The sequence below is a fragment of the Lampris incognitus genome, chromosome 3 (assembly GCF_029633865.1).
Source record: "Lampris incognitus isolate fLamInc1 chromosome 3, fLamInc1.hap2, whole genome shotgun sequence".
NCBI classification, from domain to species: domain Eukaryota; kingdom Metazoa; phylum Chordata; class Actinopteri; order Lampriformes; family Lampridae; genus Lampris; species Lampris incognitus.
Window position 1 is genome coordinate 106,111,947 of NC_079213.1, and position 12,500 is coordinate 106,124,446.

At 46.9% G+C, this 12,500-nt stretch overlaps 1 protein-coding gene across 2 annotated transcripts in view; it reads right to left on the bottom strand.

The window, feature by feature from the left end:
* The window catches only part of nlgn1 (neuroligin 1), a 384,465-nt gene that overhangs the window by 10,967 nt on the left and 360,998 nt on the right, over positions 1 to 12,500 (bottom strand). For both annotated transcript variants that reach the window (XM_056275600.1, XM_056275599.1), the window contains one exon: positions 3,368 to 3,559. In XM_056275600.1, the coding sequence (XP_056131575.1) occupies positions 3,368 to 3,559 (192 nt within the window). The remainder of the gene's footprint in view (positions 1 to 3,367; positions 3,560 to 12,500) is intronic.

Sequence of the window (12,500 nt, forward strand, 5' to 3'; positions counted from 1 at the left end):
GTCAGCGGATATAGGGAGCAGTTTTCACTGAGTTGTTCACTAGTTCTAAGGTGCACGTCACTGACACTCATTATATTGGAAAACATATTATCTTTGATTCGACTAAAAAAGTAAGTATCTGAAAAGAAAGCTCTCACAAGAGGTACTTTTGCGAGCCTAAATCTTGGCTATATATAAACAAATAAGGGACAAGTTATTTGGCCATCCAAATGTACCTTTAATGGATAGCCAGAATGGAAATGTCCAAACACTGTTGTCAGCATTAGTAGCAGAGATGAAAAGATGAAAAGAAAGGAACTGCTCTCCCATCCATCCAGGCCAACTATGATGCATGGTGCACCCGGAAGGCTCTCAGCATCGTTAAGGACCCCACCAACCCACCCAGCCTCTGGCAGGAGGTACCGGAGCATCCGTGCTGCCTCCACCAGACTACGCAACAGTTTCATTCCTCAGGCTGGGAGGTTCCTCAACAGCCTGAACACTTAGACCTTCCATAACATGACCTTTTGACCTTCTTACTCACTGTCCTTGTCAGGTGTGCTTATGATGTTCAGGTCTGTGAAGTCATTTTTGTTTTTAATGCACTTTGTTTTTAATATTTATTATGTGTTATTTGTTTTTAATGTGGCACTGTGGTCCATGTGAAGCGTAATTTCGTTCCCCTGTATGCACGAGACATGCATATAAGGCAATGACAAATGAAAGCAGTGTAAGTCCAAAAAAAAAAAAAATCTAGTTCGTCAACTTTCACTCAAAGGGTCTAGAATCTCTCAGGATGGAGGCACCTCTGCTCTACAACTCCCTTGTTTCTTCAATTTAACTTAACTTTTCCTGTGGTCTGTTGTTAATAGTTCTGCCATTTACCTGAAACAGAGTGACTATATACTGGTCCGACTGGTGGATTTAAGATGGATAATCTGTTGCTGACAGTGGGGAGTAGGAGCCGGTGCCCTTTCATAGTGTTTGACTGCTTTTTATTCACCGTATAGTTTTGAACGTAAGTACAAAATCAAGTTTTTTTTTATTTCCCCCCCTTTTTTCTCTCCAGTTGTACTTGGCCAATTATCCAACTGTTCCAAGCCATCCTGGTCGCTGCGCCACCCCCTCTGCTGATCTGGGGTTGGGGGTGGGGGGGCCTGAAGACTACCACATGCCTCCTCCGATACATGTACCAGGGGGCCGAAGTGCATGGGAGGATCATGCAATCCCCCCCCCCCCCAGTTTTTCCTCCTCCCTGAACAGGCGCCCCGATCAACCAGAGGAGGCGCTAGTGCAGCGACCAGGACACATACCCACATCCGGCTTCCCACCCACAGACACAGCCAAGTCTGTGGGTGGGACGCCCGACTAAGCTAACACAGGGACCGATGATCCCCATGTTGGTAGGCAACGGAATAGACTGCCACGCCACCTGGCACCCGTACAAAATCAAGTTGCTGTGATTTGAAGCGTTCTTTCCAACATCTAACAACAATTCTGAGTCCACACTAAAGTGATCTGTGGAGAACTACGCCTCAGATGCAGACATGATATGCAGAGCGTGGTCACCTAACTGTGCAAAATGAAAAGATTGTGCTTGACAACAGATCTGTTTAGCTGTGTGTGTGTGTGTGAGATAGAGAGACAGAGAGAGAGATAGAGATAGAGAGACAGAGCGAGAGAGAGAGAGAGACTGAATGAGATGTGCAAATGACTGACTGAGCCTATGCACGTGTCCTTGCGTGCGTATGTGAAATTTGTGTTTGCACTCGGCTGTCTTTGAGATAGATCACATTTCATCAGATGAAGCGTTATTCCTCAAGGGAAACACGGGTTATGCTGCCAGCTATGTATAGATTAGTACAGAAAGATGGGGATAACGTAACCGAATAGTCAGTCTCACAGCAATGAACCGAAAGAAAAGAGTATTTGGTGGATGACAATCAACTGAAGAAATAAAGGTACACCATCAAATATTGAAATGTAGGTGCATTATTCAAATGTACACGTGAAAAGAGATGTGCGAGTGTGCATCACCAACTACCCACAATACTGGAGAACAGTCTTACCGTATGGTGCAAATACGCTGGTGGTTGCTAATTTGCAAAACCAACCTCGTGGACATTAATGTGATGTGCACACAAGCACAGTAAAAAGATAAGTGTGCCACTACTCACACCGGCAGGTTGAATCAGGGAGGAACACTTTTAAAAAGAGATAAACGGAGAAAAACTGAATTCTACCTTTTTTTTTCCACTCATATTGATTTCATTAAAAAGAGGCAAAATGCATGACGATTAAAGTAATAATGCATCCATCAACTATCCAAGCCACTTATCCCAACCGGGGTCGCGGGGATGCTGGAGCCTATCCCGGCAGTCACTGGGCGGCAGGCGGGGAGACACCCTGGACAGGCCGCCAGGCCATCACAGGGCTGACACAGTCACACCTAGGGACAATTCAGTACGGCCGATTCACCTGACCTACATGTCTTTGGACTGTGGGAGGAAACCAGAGCCCCCGGAGGGAAACCCACACAAACACGGGGAGAACATGCAAACTCCGCACAGAGGACGACCCACAAAGTTGGACTACCCCGGGGCTCGAACCCAGGACCTTCTTGCTGTAAGGCGACTGTGCTAACCACTGTGCCACTGCGCCGCCCTAAAGTAATAAAATAATAAATAAATAAGTGATAAGAAATATTAATGTTCCAATGTTGGTCAGTCTTAAATGAATAAAAAATAGGGTTTCCTGTAGGGGATTATCAGGAGTATGAACTGGCCCCGAAAGAGTAAATAAAGCAAAGTAAATAAGCTTGATCTCACTCTAAATGGTCCGTAGCCTCTTATGAAATGTAGTACTCCCATGGTTCGTTTCATCGCTCCATCAAATATGAAAGCTGAATAAACAAACAGCTGAAGTACGCGAGCTGACTAGACTGTTGACAGGCAGGAATTGAAATGCCAGTCTCAATGTCAAAGGTATCTGGTTCACATTTTCCCACACACACACACACACACAAACACACACACAAAACACAGCTTTGTATATACACAACAGTCTGATGGACGCAAGTATGCTCTCGAACGTGCCTCCATTAACACGCTGGTACTGTAATACTCACAGATATGCTGTCAGGGGTGGGCTAGCTTATCCAGGAGGGGCCGGTGTGGGTGCAGGTCTTTGTCCCAGCCAAGCAGCAACACACCTCTGTCTCCTAATCAAGTTCCTCAGCAAAGGATCTACCGGTTGATCAGTGGGATCAGGTGTGTAACTGCTTGGTTGGAACAAAAACCTGCACCCACACCAGCCCCTCCTGGATAAGCTAGCCCACCCCTGGATATTCCCTCGCAGTTTCTTTTACCTTTGGTGGAGTTGCTCCAGCGGTTTCCCTCCGAGTAGTGGGAGAGGGTGAGGAGGTTCACGCAGGAGGCCCCGGCCCCCGAACCGAACACGGTGATGCGCAGCGGGTCGCCGCCGAAGGCAGCGATGTTCTCGCTGGTCCAGCGCAGAGCCTGGATCAGGTCCAGTAGGCCATAGTTCCCCTTCGCGGCCTGGTCACCCGTACTCAGGAAACCTGTAAGAAGAGGACACACCTTAGAGTACACCTACCGGTGGAAATGACTGGCTTCAAACAACTGCAGCTCGCCAGGGGAGACCGAGCAGAATCGAGGAAGAGTAATGCGAAGACGGATGGACGGTATGTGAAGGTAAAAAGGAGAAGAGAGGGAATCTGGAGGCTGATGATACGGGAGACATCTGGCGTGAGCACAAAGGCAACATTTCCATCACTCAAAGAAGGACAAACGTCAAAGTGTATATTCAATAAAAACTAGACAAAGTCATCCGAAACCTACTTAATCATTGTGTCATTTGAGAAGGTAGATTATTTTTTTCCCCTCCGCTGGTACACGGGATATTTACTGCACAATGGAATAAACAGGGTCTTTGTGTGCATGCTGCTTTTTTAAAAAAAAAAACAATATTCTGAGTCTCCGAAAATGAAAGCTGTCATTGTTTGGGCAAAGCTATTGTTCTGATAATGTTTTCATTGCTAGTGCGGTAACCTCCTTTACTCTATTACTTTCTCTGAGTAGTTATTAGATTTACTGTTGAAAAGTCAACTGGGTGTCTCTATGCCTCGCGCCCCCCCCCCCACCCCTTTGCCTCTGCCTCTCTTTCTTTCCTCACTTCTCTTTAGCATTGGTGGGCACTGCCCCCCCCCCCGGATATTCAGAGATGGCTACCCAACGACTGCTGAAATACTACAGTCGAATTGACTTTTGGAATAACGGGACAACACGGTCACACCATGTTCGCTTCTGCTGCCACAGCATTATTCAGTAGCGTCATCTAGTCCCTGCTTTTTGAACCGTCTGTTGTGTGCGGATCTTTCCGACAGGCCTGAATGCTCCATGCGGACTCTGATTCACACTAAACAAGCCCAAAATATCACGGTCCGCTGGCGACCGGACCGCGGTGTTGAGCGTTCCTGGTGTGTAAGCAGTTTCAAGTAAGGACTAAATCATGGAAATGATGTGATGCAGTGCACTGTGGGTTCACGGTGGGATGGTTTGACTGCTTTATTGATCGAGAAACAGAAGGATAAGGGAAGATCGAGCATCGCGGGTAATTTATAATCACTTAGCCAATAACATAACAATAAAACTATCTTTTTGCTGAACTCGTTCTCTTTTGTAGCAAGTTAGCAACCTGAAACCAACCAACCAGAACCTGCCAAAACAACCAGACAACCCCATTGTATAGCCTTCATGTCCTAATTTCCTCGTTTTGGTTTGGATTTTGATCAAAATATAAAGATAGCATTCCACATAGTTGTGGACTCTGGTCAGGACTTTTCAGAGAGTTGGATGTAAAAATGCCTTAAGTCCCAAGTCGTTGTGCCAAGCTTCATTTTCTTGTCTTTCCACCCCAGTCACTTTCTCCATACCTCTTGAGTACCAGCCACTCACTTCCTGTATGGTTGGGTATCATCAGGAATTCATCAATATTGGAGTTAATACCAATATCGCTTATCTATATGGGAGCTTGGCAATGCTACTTAAGGTGGCAATCTCGGAGATTTTCATTGCCCGCTGGATTACTACTTTTCATTAGTTGACTACTGATGCTCCGCACTGCTTGGTCCACCAGAGGAAGCACTGCGTTATCCTTATGGGACAATCAATGCTTGCTAGCTAAATAAATCTTTGCTATCCCCGCCAGATGGTAAGCCTGGAGGGATATTGTGTTTGGTCGCGTGTGTGCATCGGTCTGTCTGTTGGTGTGTTTGTGTATCTGTCCGCAGTTAATCGTACATACTACTGGACCTATCGGCCTAATATTTTTTGTGCACAGTTATGACTGCATGATCAAGAACCGCTCTTGGTTGCGGTGAAAGGTTTTGTTCTTCTTACCGCCGCTCCCTCCCTGAACTCTCTAGCTCGCTCGACCAACGCTGCTCTCTGTCACTGCCCGATCTGAGTCAACCGTAGATGGTTGACTCAGATCAGCCAGCGGCAGTGTCAAAACATTATGTATTTGGGTATGAGCCTTGAAAGTAAACAAGAAGTCCATCGTATTTCACAAGTCAGCAAACCATTCACTGCTAATCTCAGCATAGGAGAACGGGAGGAACACTAGCTGATGAATCAAAAATAATAACCTCGGTCTTATTTTGATGACATAATAAAGCTAGGTACACTATTTACACTTGCCCATGTGCGACTCACAACTATGGTTGACTCAGATCGGGCAGCAACATGCTCAAAAGTTATTAAATAGTTTTAATAATAAAAAAAGCGCTAAAGTTTTAAAGGAACAACACCCCCTAGGTTGCAGTCAAAACAGGAAGTGTTGCATATTTTTGTTGCTGCCTGATCCGAGTCAACCGTAGATGTGAGTCACACATGAGAGAGCGTAAATGGTTTACCCAGCTTTATTATATCATGAAAATAAAGACAGGGTGAGGGCTAGACCAAACCTTTTCTTTTTGGTTTGTGCAAGTTCATATTAGACTCGGTTGCATTTGTGCGAGGGTCTGCCTTGCAGGCTGCACATCCACAGACTGACAAGCAAAACGTTTTTATTGGGCAGATTATTTAGCGTGAGCACTGCTTATCAGAAACGTGTTTTTCTCCACCATATTTCTCGTTCAATCAACTTGGGCACTGCGCAAGTATTACAATGGCAGAAAAAACACTTGTCTGTATGTGTGTGTGTGTGTGTGTGTGTGTGTGTATTTCTCCGCTGCTAATCTCGCAAATGGGGTCAGCCCTATGTTCCCTCATGAACTGATATATAGTTAGGGTAGGGTTAGGGCAGCGGTCGGGAACCTATGGCTCGCGAGCCATATATGGCTCTTCCGGTGACGGCATATGGCTCCCAGACAATTTTGAGTTGAAAATTATTTTTTTTTCAAAAAAATCAGTTTGGAACTGATTTTAAAATACTTGTGATATTTCTTAATAATACTGTGTCATTTTAAAGTAAACAGAAATTAGTTTTGAAGATAAATTTCACGGGTCACGGGTCACCCGTGGGTCGGGTCGGGAACCAATGGCTCGCGAGCATGTCCGGGTCATTGTAAAGGTGAAGAAATCAATTTTATCAGATAGCCAACTAGTTTATCCGCTTCAACCCTTGTAACGGAAAAGATGGCGAAAAGAAAAAAAGACGATGATTACCGTGCATTCCAGGCTGCGTGGACAGAGGAATTTGCATTTGTGGAGAGAGCAGGATCTGCGGTGTGTCTAATATGCAATGATAAAATTGCATCGATGAAACGGTCAAATATAAAGCGGCACTTCGATACGCACCATGCTTCATTTGCATCGAAATATCCAGCGGGGGACAGACAGCAGGAAAAGGGCATGCGAGGAGCTACAGCGGAGAGTGCAGACGAGTCAGCAGCAACTACGTGTGTGGACCAAGCAAGGTGACGGGAATTCCGCTAGCTTTGCGGGGGCTTTGGCAATAGTAAGGAATGGAAAGTCATTCACAGATGGCGAGTATGCCAAAACATTCATGCTTGATGTGGCCAATGAACTGTTTGATGACTTCCCAAATAAAGACAAGACAATCAAACGAATAAAAGACATGCCCCTGTCAGCAAGAACTGTGCACGATCGTAGCATCATGATGGCAAATCAAGTCGAGGAAACACAAATTAAGGACATAAACGCCGGGACATACTTTTCTCTCGCGTTAGATGAGTCAACAGATGTTAGCCATCTATCTCAGTGCAGTATCATTGCCAGGTATGCTGCAGGTGACACACTGCGTGAGGAAAGCTTGGCTGTTTTGCCAATGAAAGGGACAACAAGAGGAGAGGATTTATTCATGTCTTTCATGGAGTTTGCTAAAGAAAAAAAACTACCGATGGATAAACTTATTTCTGTCTGTACTGATGGTGCACCCTGTATGTTGGGGAAGAACAAAGGATTTGTAGCGCTTCTCCGTGAACATGAAAAGAGAGCCATCCTAAGTTTTCATTGCATCCTGCACCAGGAGGCGCTTTGCGCTCAGACGTGTGGCCAGGAGCTTGGTGAGGTGATGTCTCTGATCATTCGAGTGGTCAACTTTATTGTTGCCCGAGCTTTAAATGATCGCCAGTTTAAAGCTCTGTTAGAAGACGTTGGGAATCATTATCCCGGTCTGCTTTTACACAGCAACGTGCGTTGGTTGTCAAGGGGGAAGGTGCTCAGCCGTTTTGCAGCTTGCCTGAGTGAAATCCGGACTTTTCTTGAAATGAAAGGCGTCAAGCATCCTGAGCTAGACAACACTGACTGGCTCCTGCAGTTTCACTATCTCGTGGACATAACTGGCCATCTGAACCAGCTCAATGTGAAAATGCAAGGTATTGGAAATACAATCTCATCCCTTCAACAAGCAGTGTTTGCATTTGAAAGCAAGCTGGAAGTCTTTCTCAGGGACATTGAAACAGGTCGTCTTCTGCACTTTGAAAGACTGCAACAATTTAGAGATGCATGCTTAGCAAGTGACTCCACTCAACATCTGGATCTCCAGCAGCTAGCTGGCTTTACGTTCAATCTCCTGCAGTCATTCAAAGCACGTTTTGGAGAATTTCGTGCGCGCACTGGTCTTTTCAAGTTCATCACTCATCCACATGAGTGTGCAGTGGACAAAATCGACCTGACATGCATCCCCGGGGTCTCTATCGGAGACTTTGAGCTGGAAGTTGCTGACCTGAAGGCATCAGACATGTGGATGAGTAAGTTCAAGTCACTTAATGGAGAGTTGGGAAGTCTTGCGCGACAGCGAGCAGAGCTGGCGAGGGAACACAAGTGGACAGAAATTAAAAATCTTCAACCTGAAGACCAGCTGATTCTTAAAACTTGGAACGAGCTTCCTGTGACATAGCACACAATGCAGCGTGTGAGTATTGCCGTATTGACCATGTTTGGCTCTACATATGCATGTGAACAGTCTTTCTCGCATATGAGGAACATTAAGACCAACCTACGCTCACGTTTAACTGATGGAAGCCTCAACGCCTGCATGAAGCTCAACCTCACCACGTATGAACCAGACTACAAGGCCATCAGCAAAACCATGCAGCACCAGAAGTCGCATTAAAAGTAAGACATATTTAATTTATTATACGTTAAAAATACTATATGGCTCTCAATGAAATATATTTAGAAATATTTGGCTTTTATGGCTCTCCCAGTCAAAAAGGTTCCCGACCCCTGGGTTAGGGCGAGGCAACACAGGGCTGAGTAGCATGCTCACCTCGCATGCTACTGGGCCTGTCAAACTAATAGTTTTTGTGCACGGTTATGACTGTACGATCGAGGACCTTGTGTGGTTGTGGCGTTTCAAAACCCCCAAAAAACCCGTTTAAAACTGCAACTGAGTGCCATCTCCTCAAGCGCTGGAGGAGGGGAGACCTCTCATGCTGAACGCATCAGCCAAACGTGGAAAATTAATTATGTATGTTTAAGCGACCGGCAGCACTGATAGCACAGACCTCATCGATCCGATCAATACCACCCACTTTGGTCCTGGTACCTTAAGAGTATTGGTACTGGGCACCAAGCGTATAATTAACATGGGCGTATTAAACGTATGAAAAGAGGGTAATCTTACCCCCCCCAACACAGGTTCAAGCCCATGAAACTGCCAGATGTCAGTTACTTTTACCTTTCTCCGTAGACAACAGAGAAAAGACGCAGACAGAAAGCAGACCGATAAGACGCGGGTTCGAGGCGGTCGCCGAGACACTGTATTACTCAAACGACGCTCGCACAACAGCACTGCTGGCAGCGTGTCACGTGTCGCATCGAGGTTCATTATTTCAGAGTTTGCCCGGAGCGAGACATACAAAACGTTGGCAGAGCTTGGCCGGCAGCCCGCCTCCATCTCGCTAGCCGCCGTCCTGAGGTGTCTGTCTCTTTGGGTTACCTGCTTCACTAAAACTAACACACACACGCACGCACGCACACATCCCACTCGGTACCCCCCCCCCCCCCCAAAGTATGAGGGAGGATTTCGCCTTGCTTGGCACCCCCCCAATGTACAGTCTCCGGTCCTCTGCTAGCGGTCAATGCAGTGCTGCTGCGTAAAACGCCGGTTCCACTTTGGCATAAATGCTTTTTCTGACGAGTGGCCCCAGTGTCCCCCCACAGGAGGAGTCCTTTCTTCAGTGCAATTCCATGTCCCTCACCTCCTTTCTCACACTTCCCCCCCACTTTCCCTCTCTCTTTTACTCTCTCGCTCTTATTTCCATACTAAAAGCCCCATTACATGAAGCAGCCATCCAGGGAGTATCCCCCCCCCGCCCCCCCTCCATCAAACACACACACACACACACACGTTCCCTTATTGCCCCCCCCCCTCACAAATCACCTCCTGTTCTTTTTCATGTTTCCTGCTCCCTTTGCCTCTCTCCCTTTATTAGATGGAGAGCTCATTACCATCCCGCTGCTGGAACTCCTCCGCACTGTCAGTTAACATGGCAGTCCATTTCCACACAGATGCGGCGCAGCTGTATGTGGAGACACCTTTGGGGGCTTGTGTGCGAAGTCAGTATTGTCAATTTACCCGATGTGACCGGATTTTTACCCTTTCATATATTCGTGACACATACTCTAAGTATTTTATTTATTTATTGGGAATTTTTCCCCCCCCCGTCTCTCCCCAGTTATATCCGGACAATTGCCCCGCTCTTCCGAGCCGTCCCGGTCGCTGCTCCACCCCCTCTGCCGACCCGGGGAGGGCTGCAGACTACCACACGCCTCCTCTGATTCATGTGGAGTCGCCAGCCGCTTCTTTTCACCTGACAGTGAGGCGTTTCACCGGGGGGACGTAGCGCGTGGGAGGATCACGCTATTCCCCCCAGTTCCCCCCGAACAGGCGCCCTGACCGACCAGAGGAGACGCTAGTGCAGCGACCAGGACACATACCCACACCTGGCTTCCCACCCGTGGCCAATTGTGTCTGTAGGGATGCCCGACCAAGCCAGAGGCAACACTGGGATTCGAACCAGCGATCCCGTGTTGGTAGGCAACAGAACAGACGGCCACGCTACCCGGACGCCTGTAAGTATTTTCTTAAGAGGTACCTCGTTCATTGCTCACATTGTATTTGACTTTCACTTTGACCTGCAGGGTTTCATGAGCTCTCTGAGCACACAACACGCTTACATGTAGTTTGTTTCATGGAAATTAATCTTTACACTGTATTATTACATCCTATACTGCTTTATGGAAACTGATGTGTAATGACCTTGCTTCTAGCGTTACAACAGATCCAGACATGCTTCCACCCCCTCCCCCCATGTAAGTGAAAGCACAGCACACCATGTCCTAATTGTAATGATGATAATCACCACATACTCATAATTACCTTCGATGTCTCATAAGGCTGCAAGTACCCAGGAGTATCCAGTTCAGGGTAAACAAATATCCGTTTCTGATGCGCCTATGAACGCTACTGTCAATTAGAACAATTTATGAACGATTGCACAACATCGTGCATGCACAACAGGAAACACAGTGGCAACCCAGACAGCATCCGGATGTGGGCCACTTCAGGCAGCACTGATGGCCTCCTTCTGGCCCTGACAAAATGGATGTGAGCCTGAAGTGGCCCACATGTATAATAGCAAATATGGCCCAAATATGCCAAATCAAATGTGGGCCTTTTTTGGCAAAGATGCGGTGCTCTGGGCAACATGTGATCTGGATGTGACCCTGAAGTGGCCCGTGTGGTAAATGGTGAATATGGCCCAAATATCACAAAACAAATATGGGCCACCTTTGGCAAATATGTGGCAGATGCGGCATAACTATGGCTTGGTTCTGGCCCAGATCTGGCAAACAGGAACGGACCGCCCAAGTGCCATCATTCCACGTGGTATGTGGGCCGAATGAAAGTGTCGGTGTGGGACGGGTCCGGGCCACAGCAATTTTGCTGTCTGGGAAGTATAATGTGCCATGTGCTATGATGTCATCAATGTGTCATCAATTCACTTTTGTGATTCTGTAACCACTTTACTTTAGCTCACAAACATGCACACACACACACACACACACACACACACACACACACACACACACACACACGTACCTATGTTAGTATGCAGTCAAATACATACATAATGGTACTGCAGGTTCACATACAGACTCTTGCACAAAACAGACCGTGTGTATGACTCTATGCAGATACTGACACATACACTGCATAAAAGGACGTCCTGCATCCTGCATGTGGTCTGGAACAACTCTCTTGGTGACCTCATTTGTTTTCTATCTCCCACACACTGATTTGATAATGACTTACGTGTGTTTTGGTCAGAGCCTAGTCTCGCTAGGTGCACCAGGAGCCATTAACAGGGCAGCATCTTTTTAATGGAGTCAAATTAATTGTATGATGCATAGGCTGGGGCAATAATTCAATATTATCCTTTCCTGTCTTTCAGTGGTATTTTTTACTGCTTTATTAATCCCCGTGGGGACAGTCTTTCTCTGCATTTAACCCATCCTAGCTGTGTAGGTAGGAGCACTGGGCGGCGGCAGCACCCGGGGACCAAGTCCAGTTCTTTTCCCACTGCCTCGGTCAGGGGCACAGACAGGGGTATTAACCCATGTCTTTCTGATGGTGGGGGAAACCGGAGCACCCGGAGAAAACCCACCGCAGACATGGGGAGAACATGCAAACCCCACACAAAGGACGACCTGGGATGACCCCCCCCCCCAAGGTTGGACGACCCCGGGGTTCGAACCCAGGACCTTCTTGCTGTGAGGCGACAGCGCTCACCACTGAGCCACCGTGCCGTGTGTTAGGATGAAATCTGGACACTGTCATATCGCGATCTACAGTTTTGTTGTCTCAATTAGTGGTAACGAGAAGCCATTGCGTAAAGTTTCTGACCGAATGAGGTTTGAAATACTGTGAGGGAGTACTGCCTAAAAACTAGCTTTGGTCTTACCACGACCCAGCAGTTCACAGTGATGAGCCCCAGTTGGGTTCTTAAACACGCAGATGTAGTGATC